Source organism: Chroicocephalus ridibundus, chromosome 1 (genome assembly GCF_963924245.1).
Source record: "Chroicocephalus ridibundus chromosome 1, bChrRid1.1, whole genome shotgun sequence".
NCBI lineage: Eukaryota > Metazoa > Chordata > Aves > Charadriiformes > Laridae > Chroicocephalus > Chroicocephalus ridibundus.
Window position 1 is genome coordinate 174,146,050 of NC_086284.1, and position 24,967 is coordinate 174,171,016.

Here is a 24,967-nt window from a genome sequence, read left to right on the forward strand (position 1 = left end):
TTAAGCCATTTTCAGTCAGTCCGTCTGGCTAATCTGTTAACTCTACACTGCAGGGAACAAGTACACAGTCACAGGGTAAATCCCACTTGAGTGTGGAGTACTAGATGAAGGTGGAACAGATAATCATCATCATTTGAGGTCCGCCACCATCACCGTGAATATCTAAATCACTTCCAAAATGAAACATGGAAGGGTGCTTTTGTTTTCAAAAATTTTAACATTCTCTATCAGATGACAACCACCTTATCCTTTTAGGGGATTACCTTACCCTACTGTTTTTTTTAACTCTTATACTCTTAAACTGAACACGAGAGAAAAATATCAGCGCAAGCTATTTCTTTTTGTCTTATTTTTCTGTGTTCCTGATGAAATAGTGATCTGAAGCTTCTTTTCTTTTTTCCTCATATATTGCTAGCAGTGAATTTTGGAACAAACTCTGTTCTGCCTTGCTATTTCAGACCAATGGGTAATTTAGAATTTAAAGTGTCCATAACTAGTCCATGACTAGGGAGCTTGTAGTTTTGTTAGGAAGAGGGATGTTTCTTAGCCACTTGAGAGCATACTGTGTCTCCAGTCTAATTCTATGACAGTTTCATAAAAAATAAAGGGTATGAATCTACTAGAACCTTACTTAAGCAAAGCCCTTAAGCACATTAAGCATTTAAAACATTGAGACCAAATGTGCTTAAGTGCTTTGCTGTATTCAAGTCATAACAATTATTACAGTAATTAGTGTATGCTTAGTTGTATCTTGTGAGTGCATGCATTTATTTGCTATTGAGTAAATAAACTGATTAACAACATTTGTAGTGAGAAAAGGAAATACAATTAGCTTTACTACAGTAAAAATACATTTTACTGTAAAAAAACCATCCTTCCCCATGTAACAAAATTGCTATAGCAGTTGGTATGGGTATGTTTTTTCTATGTATATCCCTGTGTATGTTTAATAATAATTGACCTGTGACAGGATTTAGAAATTCTCTGAGTGTTTTTCTTCAGGCAATTTGTTGGAACAGCATTGCTTTAAGGAAATAGCTCAAACATAAAACAGGTACATTTTCAAAAGCAACGTCTGTCCCATTTCTTGCCTCCTGATCTGAGCATCCAGGCTTCTGGATGCTCATCGATTCGTTGATCTTGGACTATCCCTCTATTTTGACTGTTGTTGTGACCCCCAGTTCTTTCAGAGTGTTTTCCTCCAGACTGGAACCCAGGATCATTGAGATCCTAAGTCTCATGTACACATTACAGACACAGAGCTGGAAAATCTGTAAATTTCAGGTGACACTTGATTCCTCATGGCCTGAAAACAATTTTTTCCATGCTGGGAGCTCCCCTCTCTGTCAGCTTCCAAGACTGTCTTTAACTCCTGAAACTGCCTGTTGTTATTACAAATTAGTAGAGGAAGGGAATGGGAATGCCTTTTAATTGTAAGTTTAAGGTGTTCTAATTTTAATTCCTCTTGCAAATATTTCTCCCAAGTTTCTCATATAACCAGATTAGTATTTTGACTTTAACAGTGACAGCACAGGAGCATGAATCAGCTTTTATTTTTTGTCTTTATTTTTTTTTCCTGAGCATTCGTAGATTAAGTAAACATTGCAAATTTTTTTACTGATTTAATAAACTGTTTTTCTTATTTAGTTGGTGATACACAAGACTCTGAAGCACATCTGGATTTGTTATCCCTAGCATACTCTGTTAAAATCTCCTTTAGGTATTGTTTTCTTAAATTATGACTTTTCAGTGGTAAGTTAGGAGTCAAGAACTTAAAACTCATTTACAAGCAGACCATTTAAAATACAAATTTTGAAATTGCCATTTAATAGCTAGCTGATAGTATTTGGTTCCTTTCTTAGACCTAATCCCTAAGAAATTGAATTGTCCAATATATAAAATATCGTGGCATTTTTGACCAGTGTATTATACAAAAATTTGCAAGCATATATACGTTTGAGGTGTTGCAATAAGAAACTGTAAGATTCCCAGTATGGTTTGTGGACAATATCAATTTACTTGGTGTATGTCAGTGTGCTTTATAAAATAGGAAAACACTACAATATTGTTGGAAATATGTTGAAATCTCAGTTTTGTACAATACATCATGCTTAGAAACTAGATTTATTTGCAAATGTATTGGTCCAATTAATCTCAAGTAGGAAAAAATCACAATCAAGAAACAGCAATTGCAAAAAAGACACAGTTATCATCTTGATGATTTTCCATAATATGTTTTCACACAAGTATGATTTTAGATTTAAATAAGATAACCATAACGCACAGTTACCTATAAACTAAATATACATTGTTTTCTTCTGCTGCATCAGTAATATGAACTTCTCTTGAGTATGTATGGTCTTCTAGCTTTGTTCACATGTAGCTGTCGTTTCAGAATATAGGGATTTTTTCTTTTCATTATTTCCTTCTCTTGGCTTGAGTTATCTAGATCAAAAGCATCTTGCTGAAGTAACTGTAGGATGCAAGAAGAGACACAATGTTATCAGCTTTTTTTGGTAATGAAGATTATCAATTCCTAGCAGTTTTATAAAACTTTGTTTTAATATCTGCCACCAAGAAAAGTCTTTACCATAATAGTTGCAGCTTTAAAAAAAAAAAAAAGAAGAGGAAAGCCCAAAACTCAAGACATGAAACTAAGGTCAGGCTAAAGTTGAGATGAATCCTATGGAGGTGATATTTAAATTCCACTGAAATGAATTAGATCATTGGTTTTGACTAGAGAGAAAAGCTGGTATGTCCTTTCTGGTCTAAAACTCAAATTGACTGAAAACTTCCTAATGTTTGTCACTCTGTAATCACTCATTTAGGCTAAACACCTCCTAAAACACCCACTGCTTGCTGGTTTCAGCTTTTGAGCAATATTTTTATCTGCAACTTCCTATAGCTGAAAAATCAAAATCTGCAATAAACAAATAAGAAATTAAATAAAGCATAAGAAAGCCAAAATTTTGACAATCAAAACTTCTTATATAACTCTATTTAAACTTTTATTTGGAGTTTTTAAAGTGTTTTCTTCAGATGCATTCTTGCTTTATCTGTTAAGATTTCATCCATTCTCTCACCACATTCTTCCATGGTCAAGTACAGTCCTACTGTCTGGCTGAAAGGCATTAAACTGAAAACATTTTTATACTCACCTCAGTATTTCCCTAAACAATCAAACTCTGTTACTCACTTAATTACTTAATAAATGAGTGCTCATCTAAATTCTATTAAAATGAATGGAAAGACTCTCATGGTTTCAACAGACTTTGGAGTCAATCCTGGATGAATAAGATCACAAGAACTTCTTTCATTACAGAAATGGTTTATTTCAAGCCTTCTTCAATCCTTCTCCCTCTGGCTCTATCCCTTCTTCTTTTATTGCACTTTATAAACCACTGCACTGCATAAGAATGTTCCTAAGATGAGAGAGGAATATTTTTTTTCAGTTTCACATGCAGTACTGTTAGGAGTGATGCTCCCCAGCCACCACATGAGATGATGATGAAACAGCAAAGTAAGGAACTGTGATTAAGTCATATGGGCTATTGCATATAGTCAGCTCTGTGGTAGCTCCTTTTCAGCAATTCATGCACTGATGAAAAGAGTCCTTAGAAAACTCTGGTTGTCAAAGATGTTGCAGTCTTTTGTATGGACCATCCCAGCTAATATGAAGATTGAGAATAAGCCTGTAAATACAGAGCTGTGATTAAGCAAACAAAAGAGGATCAAGATTCAGCCAGACTGTCCATGAACCTGCGACAGCGGAAGAAATTGGTTTCACTGAAAAGTGGGTAGTGACACTGAGGTATCTTTTTTCGCTACACAAAGCAGCTTTTAATGTAATATATAACAACGCAAGCAGACTGTGCTCAGTGTACTTCTGTGTGATCATTGCACTAAGATAAATATAACAAATGGACTATAAACAATCATTATTTAAGAACGTCAATCCTCATACAATCACAATGTCAACTTACAGGGCCCTCTTTAGGTGTGGGGAAGTGAAAAACAGGAGTTCCCTTTCTATTGGTTTCCTAGCAATGGTAAGAAGCCCAGAGTACCTGGTAAAATTACATGGACACATGGGCATGTGTCCCTGCATTTTGAATCCAGTTTGCCTTAGGGCCTTAAAAGGGTTTTCAGAAACTCTGCCTACATTTACTTATGCCTCAATACATCTGCAGTAACTTCATGTCTGCTAAGCAGATATTAATTTCATGTTCTGGCATAGACCTCACTTTTATGTGTTTGTTTGGTTCCTTGGAATGGCTACAAAGAGTGGAGAAAGTATGTAGTTAAGAATAGTTCTCATTTATCCGTGGGTTGTTATAAAACACAGACACTCACTCATCAGGAACTACATTAATTCATAACTTTTTCAATAAGAGGCATATTAGAGGTATTAGAGAATATAAAAAAAGGAAGGAAAGCTCAGACAAAGTGACGGGGGTTACACGGATATGGATTTTAAAACATCAGTACAAACCGAGCCTGAAAACTTAAAAGCAGTTGAAACATGCGTTTGTGGCAGTTTGTTTACCTCCCAGTGCTGAAAGGCTCTACTGTGGCAAACTTTTTGGAGTTGATATACTGTCAGCATTGCTTCCAAGCTGAAGCCATCCAGAGCAGCAGGAAACTGTCTTCCTGAAACAAGTTCCTCTTCATCCACCTCTACTGTTTCCCCCACTTGGTTGTTTATGTTGTTGACAAGATTGCAGACATTTAGCAGGGTCACTTTCCAGTAAGGAAGTTTTGCTCTGGTAATCTGAAAATACAAATACCCACCATTTAACACAATTTTTGGTTTGGTTTTTTTTTTTTTTTAGCAATGATGTGTGGCACTCAAACATTTTGTTAGGAATAAGTTTATATGCTTGAACTACTTTTCATCTGCTCAACTTTTAGACAATAATTAGAGAGTGCTGAAATTAGGACAACTCATTTATTAAACACACCGAGTCTGCTTCCCCACAGCCTTACCCCCCAGGTAGATATACACGATGAAAAACTAAACTCCTACCAAACCAGAATGGTAGCATTTCATAGTCATTCTGCACAGGTGCAAACAAAAACACAGATGGAAATTAATATAATATAAATTCACAGGTGTAAATCAGGACAATGAGTCAAACCCACTGGATAAATTCCCAGTACTGGAATCCACGGTGGATGCCTGTGGTTAGCTAGACGCTCCTCCTCAGTTCAGAACAAATACCAGTCATTTCAAAATTCCCTGAGAAAAGGAACGGAGTCCCTGCTTCAGGGCAAGCTGTCTGATGAGGCTGGGTCTGAAGTTATGGAATCTGTAAGCCCCAGGAGTTTTGGATGCTGGAGAGCCATGAGCCTGGGAGATGTGAATCAAAGGTCTGCGGGCTTAGCTGAAGATGGATCAAAGATGAAACAGAGCTGTGCAAACAATGTAATCCTGATTTGGTAACTGGACTGAAAACCTCAGACCAACTGTATTTAGTTGGTACATAATGGACCTGTTCAGAGATGTTACAGAAAGACAGAAATAGAGAAACTTCACCATAGTTTGTCTCAAAAGTTGCTTGCTCCAGTATCTTGCATGATTTAGGAGCTATTTAACTTTTAAACCCTTTTTAAAAATGTTGAGAAAAAATAATTGTACTTTTCTACTAGTACTGTTCTTCCCAAGAAGTTGCGGCAGTAGTCTTCTTTAGTTTTGATTATCAATTGAAAAATATAAGTGAAAAACCTAATTCCTACCTCATTCACTGCTTTTCATGTCTTTGCTGCTTTCTTGGTTCTCCCACTATAAATCATTCCTTTCAAACTGTATTCCTTTTAGTGGTGAGTATAGAAATTAATTTCCTTAAACTAAAACTGGTGACACAGCAATCTCCAATCAAAAGGCAAAGAGCAAATTCCTACTTATTACTGGCAAGGGCTTCCTTGCTGTGCACATTAGGATTACACTTTACTTATGAACTGAAATGTAGTTGCTTCTTTTCCTGGATGTACAAAGTTAAATATAGGTATTACATTAACCCAGACATTGCCTTTTACATACTGACAGCATTAATTAAGAGCGTGGATGCAGGGCTTACTTAGCTGAACATTAGGTAATCACATAATCTGTTATTTCTTTAAACCATCTTCCTAACAAAGGGGCATTGTATGCAAGATTTATGTGTATTCACCACACTTCACTATTTTTTGAGGGAAAAGAATGAAAATGGAGAGGAGTGGGAGAAGAAAGAAGAAGAGCTGGCATCACTATTAGCATTAGTTAAAAAAAAATTCCTTTTTGGCCATAATCATTACTCCAATATACATCTGATATATGCATGCCTTTCAAAATGAGAATAATTTAGTCCTTTAATAAAACCACTATGTATTCTCAGATTCCTGACAGAGCTCAGGGAAACAAGCAAACAAAAAGAGTGTGTTGCTTTGAGGCTAAGAAGAAAACAAATCTCAAATCTTATTCAGAAGCTTGAAATTGATTCTGCATTGTTTACTTTGAGCTCATCTGTTGTCCCACCTAGGTGCCCTAATTAGTCTATCGAATTATTTGAAAAGACGTGACGGGTCCAAACCAAAAACTAATCTTTTTGCAGAATCTCTAATTTAATTAACAGAAGTTAAACTAGCTAAAAGAGCAAGTGTCCACTGCAATTTCAAAATCTGTGGTCTGTTTTAAAAGAATCTCTGAAATATAAAAATATGGAGCGTTCCATGACAACTTAGGAGGCTTTTCCAGTGCAATTCTCTCTAGAGCATATAGGAAAGAAATGTGAGCTTGCACTACAATAGCTAAATTTCAATGAAGAAAAAAATCTAGGGGCAGTGTTAAGGGAGCAAGTGAGAGTTCTGAGTTAAAAAAAAAAAATATTCCAGTGGATGAGAAGAGGAAAGAATAGGAAAGAATAGGGAAATTTGTTATGCCTTCTTGCGCAATTTATAGAATATTTTTGATCTAAAATTACTACTTTAGGTTAGCCTGATGCATGTCTATGTTTAAAGGAACTTTCCTCTGCATATTGGTAAAAGACTTAAATAGCAGACCTCATTAGGTGGAATTGGTCTTAGCTGCTACTTACGAGGTTAGGGGAAAAAAATTTGCAGTGCTGTTTGCAAGCATACTGGATTTGTTAAGGGAGTCTAATTCTCATTAATACCACACATATATCACCAGAAAGTATTTTTACCCTGATACACCTGCTTCTGACTGCTGCCAGCTCACAGAATGAGACTATAAAACATGGAGAACTCCAGTCAAGAGTGAACAATTTTTAACTGCACTTGGAACTCTCCAGGTCATTGCCAGTCACTGAACATGAAGCATTGCGATCAGACAACTTTGTTTTATAGGTTATGGGAAATCCTTGAGGTGGTTATCCTAAAGGAATATGTGAAAATACAGTTTAAGATGACCATAACCTAAATGTTCAAGTGCATTTCCAATGTGTGACATATTTTCCACACGGGTAAGACATGCTTTGGAAAACACCTACACAAGATATCAAGAAACAGATATCTGCCAAGATGGAACTAGGTTTTTTTAAGATTAACTTGAAAAATACCTGGGAGTGATCTGAAGGAACAAAAGAAACTGCAATATGAATCAGAAATTAAAAATTATGAATGCTGAGGTGAAGATGATGTATGCATTTCCATTGTTGAACATGCTTCTGAAATAAGACTCAGATATATGGTTTCCCACACCTCATATATCTTGAAAGAGAATTTTACATCTTCTAAGAAACTGAAATGAGCTTGAGAATACTTCCTTCTTTGACAATAGGCTTGTCCTATGAAAGTTTAAAGAGAATCACAAATTATAACTTATAGGATATCTTTTTCTTCCCCTTTCTGGTTGAATGATACCCCTGATAGTTTGTTTAAGATACTTCTTATGTACTTCACAACTGCTTGCTTTTTTTTTTTTTTTTTTCAGAAAATGAAAGTTCAGTTCTCTGCTTTTTATATTCTTGTCTTTATCTAGTGAAAGCAGATGAAAAACAAATTCATAACCAAGTAAAACCCAAGGAAATGTTGGATCTCTGTGGTTCCTTTCTGGTGTAGTAGTTGAATTTTGTTCAGAATGTAACCGTAGAAATAATAAAAATACTCTCTGTCTTTAGGCACATATGGTATTGAGTTCTGTTACAGCAGAAGTTCTTCCGTGGTGTATACTAATGCCTGTAAATGTAATGAATTTTTATGTGAGGACTGCGTCAGGCAGTCAGTAACTCCTAGGCAGCTGTAATCTCGTCTGCCTCTGACAAAAAGGCCAAACTGTTTGGGCACGTACAGTCAGCAAGAGGCATCCTAGGACTATAAGAAGCTCAGAAGGTCCAAGATTTCAGAAAATGAATGTGGGGGAGTACATTCTAGTGATGATAAATTCTTCAAGAAAACACATTTTTCTTCTTTGTTTTTTTTTGGGTTTTTGGTTTTTTTTTTTGCCTTTAACTAACATAATCTCAGTCTTGTTTGAGTTCAGGACATTCTTCATGCACGTGGTGGTTTCAGGTAAGCATTTAGGCATCTGGGAATAGAGCTGTCTATTTGATACAGAAGAGAGACAGCAGATAACTGTCCACATATTTGGGACACTTCAGGTTGTGTTGTCTTACCAGGTCTTCCAAATGGCTTTTTTGGATTTTATCTTAGAGGAAAGACAGATAAAGCATTTTAGGGATTTGTTTGACCCCTGTGTCTTCTTTGAGATGTAATAGCAGGGTAGGGTGATAAACTATTAGAAGTTGAAGACAGGTCGTAATAAGCACAGACATACTTCTTTAAAGATGGAGAGTGATTCAGCATATAGATGACTTTAAAGAGCAGTTTGAAAAGGGCCCATAGGCACTGGACAGCACTCTGTGAAGTCAAAGGCATATGGTAACTCTTTCCGTAATATTGGATAGACTACTGAAGGTTACAAAAGGTGTGTGCTTAAACCCTAGCTGTAGTCTTGATACTTTACTTCACAAATGCCTACTTAGGAAGATTTTTTCTGTCAAGTACTAGAACCACAAGTGATAATCCACTTACTTTCCTGCATTTTTAGATCTGAGCTTCCATAAACAATTTTTTTTCTTTTTTTCCCCCCATCTAAATGCTATTTTAATCGTCTGGATTTCGCTTGCTGCTTTTTACCAAGTCAGTGTCAAAGACAGATAATGCAACTTAACAGTAATTGCCCTCAACTGGAACCAGATCTCAGGCACAATACAAGACAGTTATTACACATACCATCCTCAAATTTGTCTCTCACACCAGAACCACACTTTTGCTCTAATGAGGGTTAAAAGCTAGCAGAGGACAATAGAAAAAAAATAAAAGAATTTGTCATTTCAGTAATGAATGGAATAGTGGCAAGCCTGTTGTAGAAGCATTTATGCACACATTTTAGTGGTTCCACCATGCCTTACTTTGATGTCAAGAGACAATATATACTGGACTAATAAATTTTAGGTGGTGATTTAAGGCAGTATAATGCAGAATTAAAACAACGTCTCCACCATGCATCTACTGCTTCTGTCAACTTCAAGCGTCATTTGACTGCTGGTATATACCATAAGGGAATTGAATAGCAAGCTACATGATGTAAAACAACATATAAGAGTATTATGGCAGACATCATTACATTATCAACTGTTGCATTTTTGTGCATTTTTAGTTATGTGAGATTGTGCTCTGTGCTGAGAGAGATGAAAAGATGGAAGTGGAAGGTAGGTTCACAATTCCACTAAAGTCAGCAGGAGAAATACCAGTAGCTGCAGGGTTTCCTCCCAGGGCATACTATGTTTTGCCACACAGAGAAAGAACTATTTTTGTCGGCCTCCTACATTTAAATTTGTCTCAGGAAAAGAATTTCTATTAAATCTTTCTGTACCTTAGAGAAGCAAGTGGCAAACAGGTTTATTTGGCATCTAAGGTTAATTACCATGCCAGTAAAGAACATGGGAACCTAAGAACTGCCAGACCAGATCAAAACAATGTATTTTCTGGCCTCATTTCTTATTCTAGTTTATTCAAAGGATCCTGTGAAAAAGTTCGCATGTAAGCAAATACAGTAAATGCAGAAGTCTTCCAGGCAGGTTTTGTCCTTAACCTTCAACTAGTCATTGGCTTATGAAATTCTTTTTGGAGGGAAATTTTTCATTTCTCATTTTATTTTCCGTTGAATTTAAGTACCACTTGAACTTCATTAGAATAATGAATTAAAACATTCGACCTTAAGCCCATGGCACTTGTTTCAGGGTTTGTTCTTAAATATGTTGTTGAAGAAATATTAGACATGTATATTTCTTAGACTATTTGTGGAAAATAACAGTACTGAGAAAGTGTTTGTCTATCAGCCTGTTCAATACATATGTGCAACACTTGCTGCCTCACCTTGTCAATACGAGGTTGGAGCTGAATTTTTGTCTGTTTGCATTAAATAACATGTACATCGCTCACAGTCTGGCAACTTGTCAAGGAAATGTCATTTATCAAATTAATATTTTCACAGTCGTGTCCCCATGTTCCTGTACTAACACTATGATTAAATTCCTAAGCCAAAATCGGCATATGTATTAACAGTTTTTGCTTTATGACTGCCTCAATTTTATATGCATATAGGAAAAGTTCTGCATAAAAATAGCACTTAGAGATTCAACTCAAGGTTAATTTAGCTTTCATCAGGCATAATCCTGCTGGAAACACATTTCCTGATATAAATTTACATCTCTGCACATAACACAGTCTTGACAGTTTAATGGAAGTACCAGTGTCACGAGTGAGGAGCACTTTTAGTGTGTCACATCAACACCTTTAAATTTCCTTTGAACTGAAGAAAATCTCGCACCAAAGTAATGTCTAGCACTGAACTTTTTGGTCTTGACCATAGGTTATTACTTTGTGCAGAGACTTCTGGGTTTGTAATGAGAATTCATTTGCTCCCTACCCGTCAGCTAAAGAGGAAAAATAATTACCTTTGATGTGTACATATTGGTCAATAAATCTGCTTCTAACGCTTTCATTTCCTCTTCTGAATCTGAGAATAAACCAGAAACACATGTTTATTATTTCATCATAAATCATGGACATTTCAATTCAGCATACAGAATTTAGATATATCAATGAATTTTGAAAAACAAAAAACCAAACAAGCCAAACAAACAACTTTGATAAAAACAAAGCAAAATGATCTAGAGGGACTGTGAGGAGTCTTCAGGTAACAGCAACGTTACGCTATAATGGACACTCACTACCTTTTTAAAGCATGATCAAGCTTATTGAAGTGAATGAAATGATTCATTAATCTCAGTTCACTGGTAGACAGGCCCACTAATCTGCAGTCCTTTCAGTAAACAAAACTGCTGCAATATTCCTCGTTCAAAAACAGGATGATTTTCATAATCACTATTTGTCACCTCTGCTTACTTTGGTAGAAGATTTTTGACATTTCTTTTCAAAGAATATTTATTTAAGTATCAGCTAAATATGCAGGTGTATGGCAGTTATGATTACTTGACAAGATTTAGTCTTGATTATTATTGGTTAAATTTAGAACATTTTTACTCATATGAGGGAATTGAGCTTGGCCAGTTTGTGATACAAGCTCTTGACAATGTATATATCAAAATAAAGTATTTTCACTGAAAGTTTTAGGATTTTCTTTACTAATTTAATTGACTTTTGATAGCTCAGCAGACTTGCAAGATTTGGTGAATAGGGTAAAAAAATGCAGTAGAAAGAGAAAACAGCCATAAACTTTTCTGCTTTGTGCTGTACAGAATCACAAGGAAAATCTGGTGCCTTGGAAATGTAGCAGCAATCGCAGCTCGAAGACGAGATATATACAGAAATCAGTTAAGTCTTCAAGCAGAACAGAATTCCACGCGGCTTTTAGCTTTCATGGAATACCAGCAATCCAAAGCCAAACAATATGCTTACTTATATTTAAAACCAAACTAAAACAAAATCTATTCCATATTCATATAAGTCATATTTCACTTTCATTCCATTGATCGATGCTGTTGGCATGCAACACCCTACCACAAAATCTATGGATAGATTCTGCCTATGCCTTCATTTCAGGGACCATCACCAGGTTGTGTCACTACCTTTCCCAGAACACAAGACTGTAAGGAAGGTTTAATACAGATATTTTCTAATCTGCCATAGATTTCTGCTAGCACAGGAAGGTAACCATTATAATGCTCTTAAAAATCTATCATGTTCAATCTTAATAACAAGATCCCACCACCACTGTGTTTTTTCTCTGGGAAATTCTTCCAAACTATCATTGGTTATTCACCTTCTTCTAATTTCAAGCCTAATTTATTTCTAATTACAAATTTGTTAATCATTTGTGTATAGCTTCCTTCACTATAAATTATACCTTTCTATTTGTAGTGTTTACCCAAATCATGTATTTTTTGAGAGCAATCATGGCCCTTCCCAGCTTAGATCTTTAGAGTGTGCTTACATGGTGATTAGCAAACAAATGCAAGATCACTGTGTCTTTCGGACATAAACCATTCCCCTGGAAATCCCATAAATACTTAACTGAAAGGCTGTGCCCAGAGCTATTAGACTCTCATCTGTTCTCCTGTCTTGTAATAGCCTTGTACTCCGCAACCCAGGAGAGTGGCCCTCCTCTGTGCCTGACGTGATCTCAAGACAGCACAGTACAGTACAGTTCGGATCAGAAGCCCCAGTACTTAACTACCTTAATGCCTACCATTAGCTACAGGAGGTAGCTCTCTTGCACATTTTTTTTATTTTGTTTGTCTTCCATGGCTGAAAAACTTTAGTATCTCACAAAAAAAAAAAAAATGAGGTCAGATAATATGACCAAGTCTTTCATCTCCTCAGACATTTCCAACAGCTGTGCTTCTGTTAAAAGGAGCTTTTAATAGGAACTTCTGTTATTTACTAAGCTATTGCATTTTGTACTGCTGGACTGCTTCTCATTTCTAGTTTTCAGGTCATCAAAAACTTCTTCTGTGTGTTATGCAAATCTTCTTCTGTAGTGATGCTCCTGTTCACTTTTGCATTACCAGCACACTGCATTCATTTATTTTTACTTCTTGCATTAAAGTTGTTATTGAAAATATTAAGTAAGACTGGTTTGTAAATCAGTATTACAGCAAGTCACTAGCAACTAATCTCCAACCTAATGCCTTTCAGCCCTCTCAGCACTACTGGTTGTCAGCGTTATCTAATCTCTTAACCGTTTACCATTAGCCAAAGTTCTGCTGGCAGCACAAGATCACCTCAGCTGAATTTCCACTAACGATAGCAGCAGCTCCCGTGACTGTGTGAGCGGCACACGTGTGACAGCATCATGATTCATGGTGTCCTGGGTCATAGCAGCTGAGGACAATGAAAGGACTTGTGTCTGGTTAGGACCTGTTTGTTATACTCTATAGAGGATGGAAGATAGCTTCCACACCATGGAGGTTGGAAGATAGCTGCAGATGTGGAAGATAGGTAGGTATTAAGAAATATTTTGACTGAGAAAAGAAATCTGAAGGCCATTATTTAGACGGCTCATCAAGATTCCTCAGGTGAAGACTAAAGCAAGGCTTCGAGGAGAAGGGAGCACATCCAGGTAATTGAGGAGTGAAAGAGACAGATGAGGAGTAAAAGCATAAAAAGTGCAGGTTCTCAGAGAGCAATGTGTAAAAAGCCTGCTTACACATTATTGTTCAAATCAGAGGGAAATTCACACAGCTTTATGTCCTCTTGATTCCCTTGTTATTGACAAGAAATACGGCTCCTATTCATATATTCACATTCTACAGGCATGGCTACATTCTACAAGCACACACTTCCCCTGAGAGCAAACACTTTCAAAAGAAAACTAAAATCAATTATATTTTCTTTATAACATAACTGTCCATATTAGTTAAAACTGATTTAGCCCCTCCACAAAATGCTTTTCCATAGCATTTCTCATATAAATATAATTTCAAATTTTCAAGCAAATAAACCATCATGTCAGTTATACATACAATCTTGCTTCTTGTTTTTTTATGAGCCTATTTTAATTTCCACTGAAATTTTTTACTTTAGTGGGCTTTCATTCAGACTCCACAAACAGTTGAATTTTAAACTGCCTCACTGAAAATACCAGTCAAGTATTTGTTTAAAAAGCTTCAAATATATGGGGATAAAACAACAAGTATTAAGCCCTGTCGTTACAATCACCAGTTCTCTGTAATATACAGAAAGATTATGCTTAAACTGTGATAAAATGTAGGCATTACTTGTGTTACATTTTTCTTCTGCGGAGGAATACAAATTGGAAGGTTTCATCTAAAAGTGAGAATTAGGAAATCTGAGTCCTCCTGAATACTGAAGATGAAAAATTAAGCTACTTGTAAATTTACTCGTTAAATTTTGTGGAGTTAAAGTAATTTGCGAGTTAGTTAAGATTGGATTTTGAAGACTATTCTGCTTCATGTCAGTGAGTGTACACCTGTTTAACCGCCACCATACCTATCTTTGATCATAAACTTAGGGCATAAATGACACACACTTAGCTGTGTCATTTTCCAAAGGAGCAGAGAATGCATATTAATGCATATTAATGTATGGTCCTCCTTTTTTAGGTTTCTAAAGAAATTGCGCTTAGAGTCGAAATGCACTTACATTAACCTTCCTATTGTGTGATCTGCACCTGATTCAGCATTTTTTGTCATAATTTCAGACCAGTTGCTGGCAATTTTTTCCCCAGGATACTAAAATCATATTTCTGTCACTAAAAAGTGACCGAAGTGCATATATATTCATGTCGATTTGGATTATGGCAGCTAGTCGCGAGAGCTGCAGAAATTGTAATCTCTATGATAGTCTGGCAATACACGGCACTCAATAAATCACAAATGAGGCAGCATAATCAAGCAGATGGTCTACACTGGTGTATATTTGTAATGCCTAGCCTGTGCTACTGCCGTGGTACGGATGCTGTGGGGAGGGACGGTTTATATGAAGGGAGAAAGTTACGGGAGCAACATAAAAAATGATGCTGGGCAGATCCCGTTATCAGGGCCAGCTCCTTGGCGCCTATTGGGTGGAACCGCGGTAGCCCGAGGCGACTTCGGTCCCTCTGACGGCTCCGGGAGCGGCTCGGTGCCGACCCGTCAGAGACACGTCGGGGGACGGTGGCGAGCGCCCAGCCCGCGGTGCGGGACGGTGCGGGGCGGTGGTGGGGGGCGGGGGGGGGGGGGGGCTTACCTGAGCAGAGGCTGCAGGAGGCCAAGGCCAGCAGCACCACGCACACCAGCTGGGCTCTCATCCTCGTGTCGCGCCGCCCGCTTAGAAAGTAAAGTCCATAAATCCTGGGGAGAGACGGAGAGAGAGAGAGAGAGAGACAGACAGACAGAGTCCCGCCGCTCCGCGCCGCTCCGCGCCTCTCCGCGCCTTCAGCACACGCGCTGGCGGGCGGCTGCCGGCACCAGACGGGGGACCTGGACCCTTCCCCAACTATATAAGCCGCGGGGTGATGTCACGGCGGTGCCGCCATCGCCTCCTGATGAAGCTCCCTCCCTCCTCCCCCTCCATCCTCCCCCTCCATCCTCCCCCTCCATCCTCTTCCCCCCCTCCCCCCCCCCCCGCATTCCCCCCCCCCCCCCCCTCCGGCGCTGACGCCACTGGCCGCCTGACGCACGCGGAGCCCCGCGGGGCGCGCAGCGAACCCCCGCACCCCCCGCCGCGGGCTTTTCCCGGGACGATTTGGAAAGGCCCCCCAATAATAATATGGGTTTTTTTAAATTATTTTAAAAGAAAGGAAGAAGAAGGAAAAAAAAAAAAGTTGCGGCAGTTGCTCGGACCGCTGGCGCGTAGCGCCGCGGTCCTCGTGCGGTGCCGTCTGATGCGCTTTGTCTGTCACCTCTTTTAGCTTTCCCCACGGCGAGGGGAAAAAAAAAAAACTAACAAAAAAAAACCAAACAGGGAGAGAACCACACACCGGTCGCGGGCGGGGGTGTGACACCGGGCAGGGTGTCAAACCGGGGATGGGCAGGGGGTGCGTGACATCGGGCACGGGCAGGGGTATAACCCTGGGCATGGGCACGGGGTGTGTGACATCGGGCATGGGCAGGGGTGTAACCCTGGGCATGGGCAGGGGGTGTGTGACATCGGGCATGGGCAGCAGAGGGAAGGAAAAAAAAAAAAAAAGGAATGTGTGAAAGAGAGCGCGATGGAGAAAGAGTACGGGAAAGTGTCTGGATAAAGATTTTTCACAGATGCGCAAAAAATTCTAACACCCCACACGGCGAGACTTCCTATTACTTCTGAAGAGGGCTTGCCATAAGCCAACAGCCACGGTTTCACGAGAGCTAAGCGCTCCTAAGAGACGTTTCTCTCAAGATGTACTTTTCCTGGTTGAATTTTACAATAGATGATACCTTTTCTCAACGACCAGCAAAGAACAGCGCCCACAGCTCAAGACCCAGTGAAACAGGCAGGGGAGCCGAGGCGGGAGACAGCGCGGGGGCGCAGCGGGCGCGCACTGCCCCGGGAGGGGCCGCGGTGGCAGAGGATGGGGGGGGCGCGGGGTCTCCCGGCTCTTCATCGCACGCCCTGCCTTCCGTGCCATAAAAACCACGGCAATTATCCGAAGTGGAGGGTAGGGCAGGGTAATCTTTAACGTATGAGTATATAAACGTAAAGCTGAATAGTCGCATCAGCCTCCATCGCGCTCCTGCTCTTACTGTGATTTTTTATTTTTTTTTTCTCAGATGCAGACAAATGCTCCATCTGTTGAATGCAGATACTACAATGCGGAACATTTTGATCTCTGTGAATACATTTAAGGACAGATACACATGCCACACATAGCAGGAACACACTCCGCGAATGGTTAAATTCTGCTAGCGTGGATGTTCTCTTCACTGCAGAAAGTTTGCTTTAAAATACCAAGAGCAGTGACGGGCGCTGCTTTCCCCCCGTACCCTCTGTGCCTGTCTACGTGACTCAACAGATGCGTCAGAAACAGAAAACATGCAGAATTTTCAAAATCCTGCCACAAGGAACACCTGGTGAGAAAAGTTTAATTGACTGAACACCTTCTTCCCTGAATCAACTTTTGCAGCACAACAAAATTTCAATTTGAACGTTGTTTTGGTTTATGGTCAAATAAATACAAGTAGAAATAACGTTGAGTGCATTGTGGTGGTGTTAGCTGTTTTAAGAGTACGGATTTTTGCATACCATTGGGAACACATCTTTCTGTCCTACTAAGAGAGAATTTAAAATCAAACAAACAAACAAACAAACAAGACCCCCAAAACATGTTTATCACATTGTATGGGCTGTGCTAGTCTGCCAGAAAGTTTCAGCTATTGCTCGTCTGCCTCAGTACGGAGGTTAGATTAGATAGCCACTCACACTCCCCTCCAGTCCTATTTTCTATTATTTCCATGATGTAGAAAGACCAATCTGCAGCTGATTTTGCTCTGTGGGTGTTCTGCAGTTCAGAAAGCTCTATGAATGAGAATCGTATTTCATAGATATTTTCTAGTGCCTACTCTCTGTCACAGATTTCTTCAATAGCGTAATTGCCCATAACCTTATGTAACTGGAATTTATAGGAATGAAGTTTTATTTTTTACTCAGTAACAGAGTAATTGTCATTTTTCCTGCAATTAAAATCTGTGGTCATCTAATCGTTGCCTTTTCTTTTTTTTTTTAATGCTGAGATACTAAATATTAGTGATGTCAAGAGGATGAATGTATGGTATGTTATGGGCCATATTCTTTTTCATCATTGCTCTGTTTTCACCTTGTCTTTTTTCCCCCCTCCCCCCCAGAAAGTGACAAGGCAGAAATGTCAGTGCTAAAAATCTTCTTTGCTTTCTTATCACGTTGAATGTTCTTGACATATTGTCTTCAAGTCCCCTGGATCAGGCACAAGTGAGCTTAGACAATTATATTATTTTCTCAGTAGAACTGAACAGTTTCTCAGGTCCTCCATAACTTACTTTTTCTGCCTCTTTCCTACATCTGTAGCTTCTACTGCTCCATGAAGAAACGTATAATAGGAATTTTAACCCTTTCAACTAATTCCCTAAATCACCTTGACTTCCTCAAGTCATCTTCACATCACATTTCTCCTAAAGAGAAATGTGGCCCAGAGAATCATAGAATCATAGAATTGTTGAGGTTGGAAGGGACCTTTAAGATCATCGAGTCCAACCTTTAGCCTACCCTGACAAGAGCCACTTCTAAACCATGTCCCTCAGTGCCCCATCTACCCTTTTTTTAAACACCTCCAGAGATGGTGAATCCACCACCTCCCTGGGCAGCCTATTCCAATGTTTAATAACCCTTTCAGTGAAAAAATGTCTCCTAATATCTAATCTAAACCTCCCCTGACGTAACTTGAACCCGTTTCCCCTCGTCCTATCACTTGTCACCAGGGAGAAGAGGTCAGCCCCCATCTCTCTACAACCTCCTTTCAGGTAGTTGTAGAGGGTGATAAGGTCTCCCCTCAGCCTCCTCTTCTCCAGGCTAAACAACCCCAGCTCCCTCAGTCGTTCCTCATAAGGTTTGTCCTCCAGGCCCCTCAGAGAAGCTTTTATAAGAAAAAAAAACAAAACAAAACAAAACAAAAAACCACAAAACAAACCCAAAAACTTCTTTGCAGCTCGGTCTCTCTTTTTCTCTCCCTCATTCTTTTTAAATATTCCTCAGCTAAAGAAAGTATTTATAACTATTCATTAGTGTCAGTCAATTTGGGAAACTCGGTTTATCTTTACTTGCCCTCAACATGTGATTTAAACAGCCTGTCCAGGCCTATAACTCAGCTCCATTCACAACTGTGAGGCACATAAAGATAATGAAACAATCAGGCAAATGGTATATTCATGAAAGAACAGATACACGGACCTCTATTTACTTTTAACATAAGACTACCATCATAACAGATGGATGACGCCAAACACAAAAGCTGTAATCACCAAACAGAAGGAGAAGACCATTCTGCTAATGATCCTGCAGTAGAAGGTACTGGAGACTATAATAAGGAACAGTCGATGTTCCAGTTAGCAGTCTTGGGACTTGCCTTGGGAACAGAAATAAACACAGTGAGAATGAATGGAGGACAACTCAAGCTGTTCAATCCTGTCATTAAATATATTAACATCTAGATTTTTTTATGGATTTTCTATTTTTTTTATGTTTTTTAGACAAACTTTGTGGTAGTTATGCAAGCTTAGGTTAATGCTGGACAGAAAACTGGTGACTCAAATGAATTTCTATCATGTCAGCTGAAGGGACAATAATCTCAAGCAAAGCAGCAGGACAGACAGGGAAGGGTATTCAAAGCACTAAAGCGTAGTCAGGCACTGCAGCTGGATTTCCCAGGCATTGTGAGTTGTCAGCCTCTCTTTCTCTGAGCTGAAAATATGCCCAGGGTTTTTATTCTGTGTTGTCAGGACAGCGATGCTCAAAAATTGATGATGTATTCAATTGCTCAAAATCCCAGAGATCACCTGTGTGGCAGAGGATATCAGAAAAAAATTCAAAAGTAAAAAAGAGGTGATACTTAACACACTGGATCATTTCTAAGTTAGTAAAACGTTAAACATCCTCTCTACTTCAAACCCATTCTCCTTTAGCCATTCTGTGACTCAATTTTTTAGATTTGTGAGGTTATGTACTTTAGGGAAACCTTGATAATACTCAAGAACTTACTGTTGTACAAAAAAACCCAAACACGTAAGCAACCACATTATTATCTGAATTAGAAATATTTCTTACCATGCATATCTATGCCACATTTGTAAGGAGCTGCAAATCAGCAGAAAATTCTTGCACATCTAACAAGCTATTTATGTTTTAAAGTTCCAGACTCTGAAACTGTGAAAGTGGTATTCTGTGTAGCCTCTACCTATGAGGTCGACATTCACGGCAGAGCTTTTTTTCTCAATGCTTTGATGTTTCAAACAGCAACAACATCTCAGTATGCCAGGGGATCGTGATTCTCAAATCACAGAAGATTTTAAAGCATCATCTCAACAAGATGATCTGAAGTATCACTTCTTCTTTTGAATTCAATTTTTTTTTCCATTAAAGCACAGACATTACTTTTTCAGAACTTTGAGATTTTCTAGCCCTTCTCATGAAAAAGACAGGTTCTATATCTCCATTACTATAAAGCAAATACAACATGTATGCGTCTACGCACCTACAGTTAAAACCACTGAAAATGTGAACCTTTTGGTTGTGTGTGTATATATGTATGTGTAACTTTTTGGAAATTGTTTAGGAAATGTCATTTTGGATCAAAAAGGCTATAAGAAAACAATCTTCCCTCCTACTCCTAATTTCCATTTCCTTTTTTTTTTTTTTTTTTTTGCTTTTACTAGAGTCCTCCTATCTGAGAAAGCAAACAGTGCAGTTAGAAGTGCCACCACAGTGTGTCATGGGAGTTATGCTTTGGGCACCTCCTCCTTACTTTCACCTCTCAGCAATGCATTCCCAGTCCAGACTGCATCTTTCTCATTTCTCTGATTACACATTTTCCCCAAATACCTAAGTTAATCAATTTTTCATTTCTCTCCAGTGAGCTATGAATATTTTAATTTAAGTTTCAGGATATAATATATACAATGGACATGGGTGAAAAGCCTGATATAACTTTGTTGAAGATTGCATATTCATGTAATCCACTGTTCATCAGAGTGATCATGCTTTGAAATCCTGTGTTAAACAGACAAAATAGTTACAAGGTGCAAAATTATTGTTTTAATAGTGTTACTGTTGGACTGATCAGATAACAATGATTATCCGCAATTCCTGAAAGAGCAAAATGAAATTGATCTGCATGCAGAGGGATGACTCTCTTTTTCCCATGATATTCAGTTTTTGTCTCCAATTATTCCTCAGTTTTCCCTGGAACACGGTAACTGAAGACATGCAGTATACACTGTTATATTACAATTATGTCACATAAGTAGGAACTGGGCTCCACACTGTGAAAGTCTTGAAATTATTCTGTCTTTCCTGCCACCTTCACAAGTTTCTTAAATAATCATGCTGTTTCCTTGTACTCAAGAGACAATTTGGCTTTAACTAGTTATTTAGAATCACACAGCCGTGAAAAGATTTTGAGTTAAGAATACTGAGGAATATTTCCTGTATGCACAGGAAGAGGCAACACGTTATTATTATACCGTAAATCAGTGAGATGATGCCAAGACGTTCATCTTGGACAGATACAGGTTCTTCACCAGGAGTCCTTAAGAGGTTTTCTAACAACCAGTAACCTCTTCTTTTTCTTTTTCTTTTTCTTTTTCTTTTTCTTTTTCTTTTTCTTTTTCTTTTTCTTTTTCTTTTTCTTTTTCTTTTTCTTTTTCTTTTTCTTTTTCTTTTTCTTTTTCTTTTTCTTATTCTTTTTCTTTTTCTTTTTCTTTTTCTTTTTCTTTTTCTTTTTCTTTTTCTTTTTTCTTTTTTCTTTTTCTCTTTTTCTTTTTTTTTTATAAAAGGGAGCCTTGAGAGTCATGGACAGTCTTCCACAGTTCTTCTACTGCAACATAAGACAAGACTAAGAACCACTGCCTCATTTCATAGATTTATTTCCCTTATTCAATTTGTAGTTATTTTTCCTTATCTTCTTCAGAAAATTTCATTAAGCAGGGCAGAAGCACTTGTAAATTTATTCTTCATATACAAGGTGCTTGGTTTGACCATTTATGAGCAGACCATCTAAAAATCATTGTTAAATCTTATTGGTTTTGATTTAGGAGTAATCCTCAGAAGCAAAATATGAATTCAAAGAGCTCTGGTTTCTGTACTGTGGCAGCATGCACATTCCAAATATACACCCTTTCTGCAACTTCCAGCCTTTTTACCTATGAGGGATGGAAAGCATCTATGTAATTTGCACATCTGTGAACTGAAATTTGCATGCATAGCATTTAAGAAATTCCTTGGAGATTGAAAAGCAGACATCCCAATAAAGACAAGCAAAGTGGTAATAAGAATACATGTTACAACAGCAAACACAGGCAACCAATCATTTACAACATAAGCAAAAACATAACTGACAAAGAAAGAAAGCAGCCTTTCTGAAAAATAAAATAAGGCTTTGCATCTGAAGAATATTTTACATTTGCATAACACCTTTCAATTTCAGTGCTTTACAAACATTAATTAACTATAGCCATGTCTAAACTAGAATACCGTTTATAAATATACACTGCTCTGGAAAAAGAAAGTGTTTGTAATCTGTGACAGCCTATACCAGCCTTGTTTTTACGGGTAAGGCTTATCACAAGGAATGCTGAAGAGCTGCAATCTTTACCTTTATCCTTTATCAAAACTATCCCTTATCAAAACCATCCAGAGCAGTGCAACCTTCTGGACAGATGTAATGATAGTAGTTGCCCATCTGCGATCGCCATCCAGATCGTAATGGTACTAAGCCTTGGTTTGCTCACTCCTCTCTCTCTCTCTCTCTCTCTCTCTCTCCGCTCTTCCTCCCAACAGAAATATGTTTGACTGGCAAGAGAACAGTTGTGCTGCTATAACTGCAGGTAAACTAGGGGATTCAGCGAGCACAGAGTGCTCACACCCCAGATTAACACGGTGATGTCAGCCGTGCCTTGTGCTGTAGACATGATCTCAGCTTCAAACCACCCCCCTGGTGCATTGATTTGTGCTACTGGAGCCATGTTTAATTGAGACCCAGAGGGGACTGTTTTCTAATCACTTGATGATGTAGCCCCAACCCTGCAAACACCTCCATACATGCCTAATTTTAAGAAGATGAGTACCATGACTCAAATGCTAAAACTTAAGCTTGTCTGTATCTGTAAATTTCATGTGCCCACACTGGGGAACACGAATTGTTGATTTAAACAGTGAGGCCTGGATTGCAACTCTTGATTTTCGTAAGATACCTGTGTAACACTTTGGGCATCACTGAAAATATGTTAGCAGTCAAAGATTACAAGTAAGTTTGAAGAACATCACATTTAGCTGGTGGTGCCCCGTGACGTTTCACATTGTTGACTTAGGTAAAACTGAAACTTCTGAAAATCACAAATAACTATTTAGGGCAAAGAGAGAAACTTCAGTTTCTTCTTCCTTGGCTTGTCATTGTCCCCAGTCTCTCCTGGACGAACAAGTGCTCCAGTTGTATTCACTGGTAACTGGGGAGACAGCTTGATATTCGCTGTTAGGGCTAACATATAAAGGATAGCTTTGCACAGATGTAGCTGCAATGGTCTCACTCCATAGGGCCGTATCTTTACGAGAAAGGAAAAGCGTTGGAAGTGAACCTCTCTGCCCCTATTTCAGTGGATATCACCAAAGGGAGAAGGGTTGTTTACACAGACAAGGTCCCTCTGTTGTGTGAACAGCCAGCTGAGGTCTTAATGCAGAAAGAATGTTAGCTAGAATCCCTACAGAGCTAAGGGGTGTTAGAAGGTGTGAAGGAGTTCCAAAACTCAGCAGGTGTGGCATGTTATCCACGGCAGACTTACATAGGTACAGCAAGTATAGGTAGCTCCTACCCCTACAGTCTAAAGTCACGGAAGAAGGATGTGCACCAGGGGCCAATGCCTCAGTTAAAGTGTCAGATGCATTTGATTAGCCCTCTTTACGGGTTTTCAGATATTCAACTCTTATTGGCCATAGTAGAGAACACAAGACAACACTGACCAACTTTACCACTCTCCAAAGTTTCTCAGAAACATAAACATTAGAGATAAGGAGTTGGCTGTTATTTACACATTAGTTTATAACAGGTAGTTCAGATATAATGATTACTTCATCAGATAGCCTGTGCTGGGTGATCCTGTACATTTTCTTTTTGTGGAATAAGGCTTGCGGTTGTGTTTTGAAATGCTTACAGTCTGCAGACACCAGCACCATCATAACGTAGCCCACAGTCCTTCTACTGGGGTCAGATCCAATATGTGTTTCTAACAGTAATTTTCGCTATGGAGGAGGGAAGAGAATAAAACACTTCTCTGTCATGTGTAACAACCATTCCAGCTCCCCCCCCGCCGCCACACACTGCTGCTAGATGCCGTTTGTATTTGCAGTACTGAACCTGTGCTTTTGCATATGTAATTCAGTGGCAGCAGTTTCTTGCCAGATCATACCCTTGGTGCTTATGTAGCTGGTTGTACACCAGTCCCAGACACAGATTTATGCGGGCAACCGACTAGACCTTTTTTGAATAGGGCCTTTAAGCCATCACGCAGGCCTGCGCAGTCAGTCACAGTCAGACTGACCGTCTTCCCCCTAATGCTACATCTTCTAGCACAAGGGAGCTAGGCTTAAATAGTAAAAGCATCCATACATATTAAAATTGGTGGGAGCTAATTATCTAAACAACTTTGTGTAATTGGACTGAGGCAATGCTAAGTCAAAAGCCTCTATACTTTTTTAATAGATAACCATATTTCCTTTATACTGCTTCAGGAGTTAGGATACTAGCAGCCAGCGGGATGGGGAAAAAAAACCAGGGCAGTACATTCCTTTTATCCTCGAGAGTTTAGGTGCCTGGGCCTCAGGCAATTTTCTTGCTGAAATAATAATTAACAAATTAGCTGGGAAAAAAAAAATACTTGACCAAGAGGCAGAAAAGAGTTTCACAGGAGCAATTGTTTACAAGGAGGCAAGTCTCCTCCGTTGTGAGGAATTATACCCCAGTTCAATACAGGATGACATCTTCAGCAGAAGGTGCGCATCGTGACATACTTATCTCCGCTACATAAACTGTCTCATCCTGCTGCTTCTTTTTGGTCTGTCAGATGCAAGCATGCATCCCACATGGCTTTCCGCCCTTTAAAAATCTTCCTGCTATTAGCTGGTCTGGAATGCCGTCTCTGGCATCTCTGTCAGAAACATTCAAGCACGAAAAAGCCTCTGAAACCTTTCATTAGAGACCTATGTTCCTTATTGTAACTAATGCTAAATCTGTGAAAGAGCAAATGTGTCTTACATTTCTGAAGGACTCAGGTAGTTTTGATTG

The 24,967-nt window shown here is 38.8% G+C and overlaps 1 protein-coding gene across 1 annotated transcript; it reads right to left on the minus strand.

Annotated features, from left to right (window-relative positions):
- Positions 1-2,108: 2,108 nt before the first annotated feature.
- On the minus strand, positions 2,109-15,529 carry NTS (neurotensin). The gene is made up of 4 exons (XM_063322840.1): positions 15,214-15,529; positions 10,959-11,020; positions 4,547-4,771; positions 2,109-2,473 (listed from the first exon to the last, which is right to left on the minus strand). Exons 1-4 carry the CDS (start codon positions 15,272-15,274, stop codon positions 2,327-2,329), a joined length of 495 nt encoding a protein of 164 aa, XP_063178910.1. The 5' UTR covers positions 15,275-15,529; the 3' UTR covers positions 2,109-2,326.
- Positions 15,530-24,967: the final 9,438 nt, after the last annotated feature.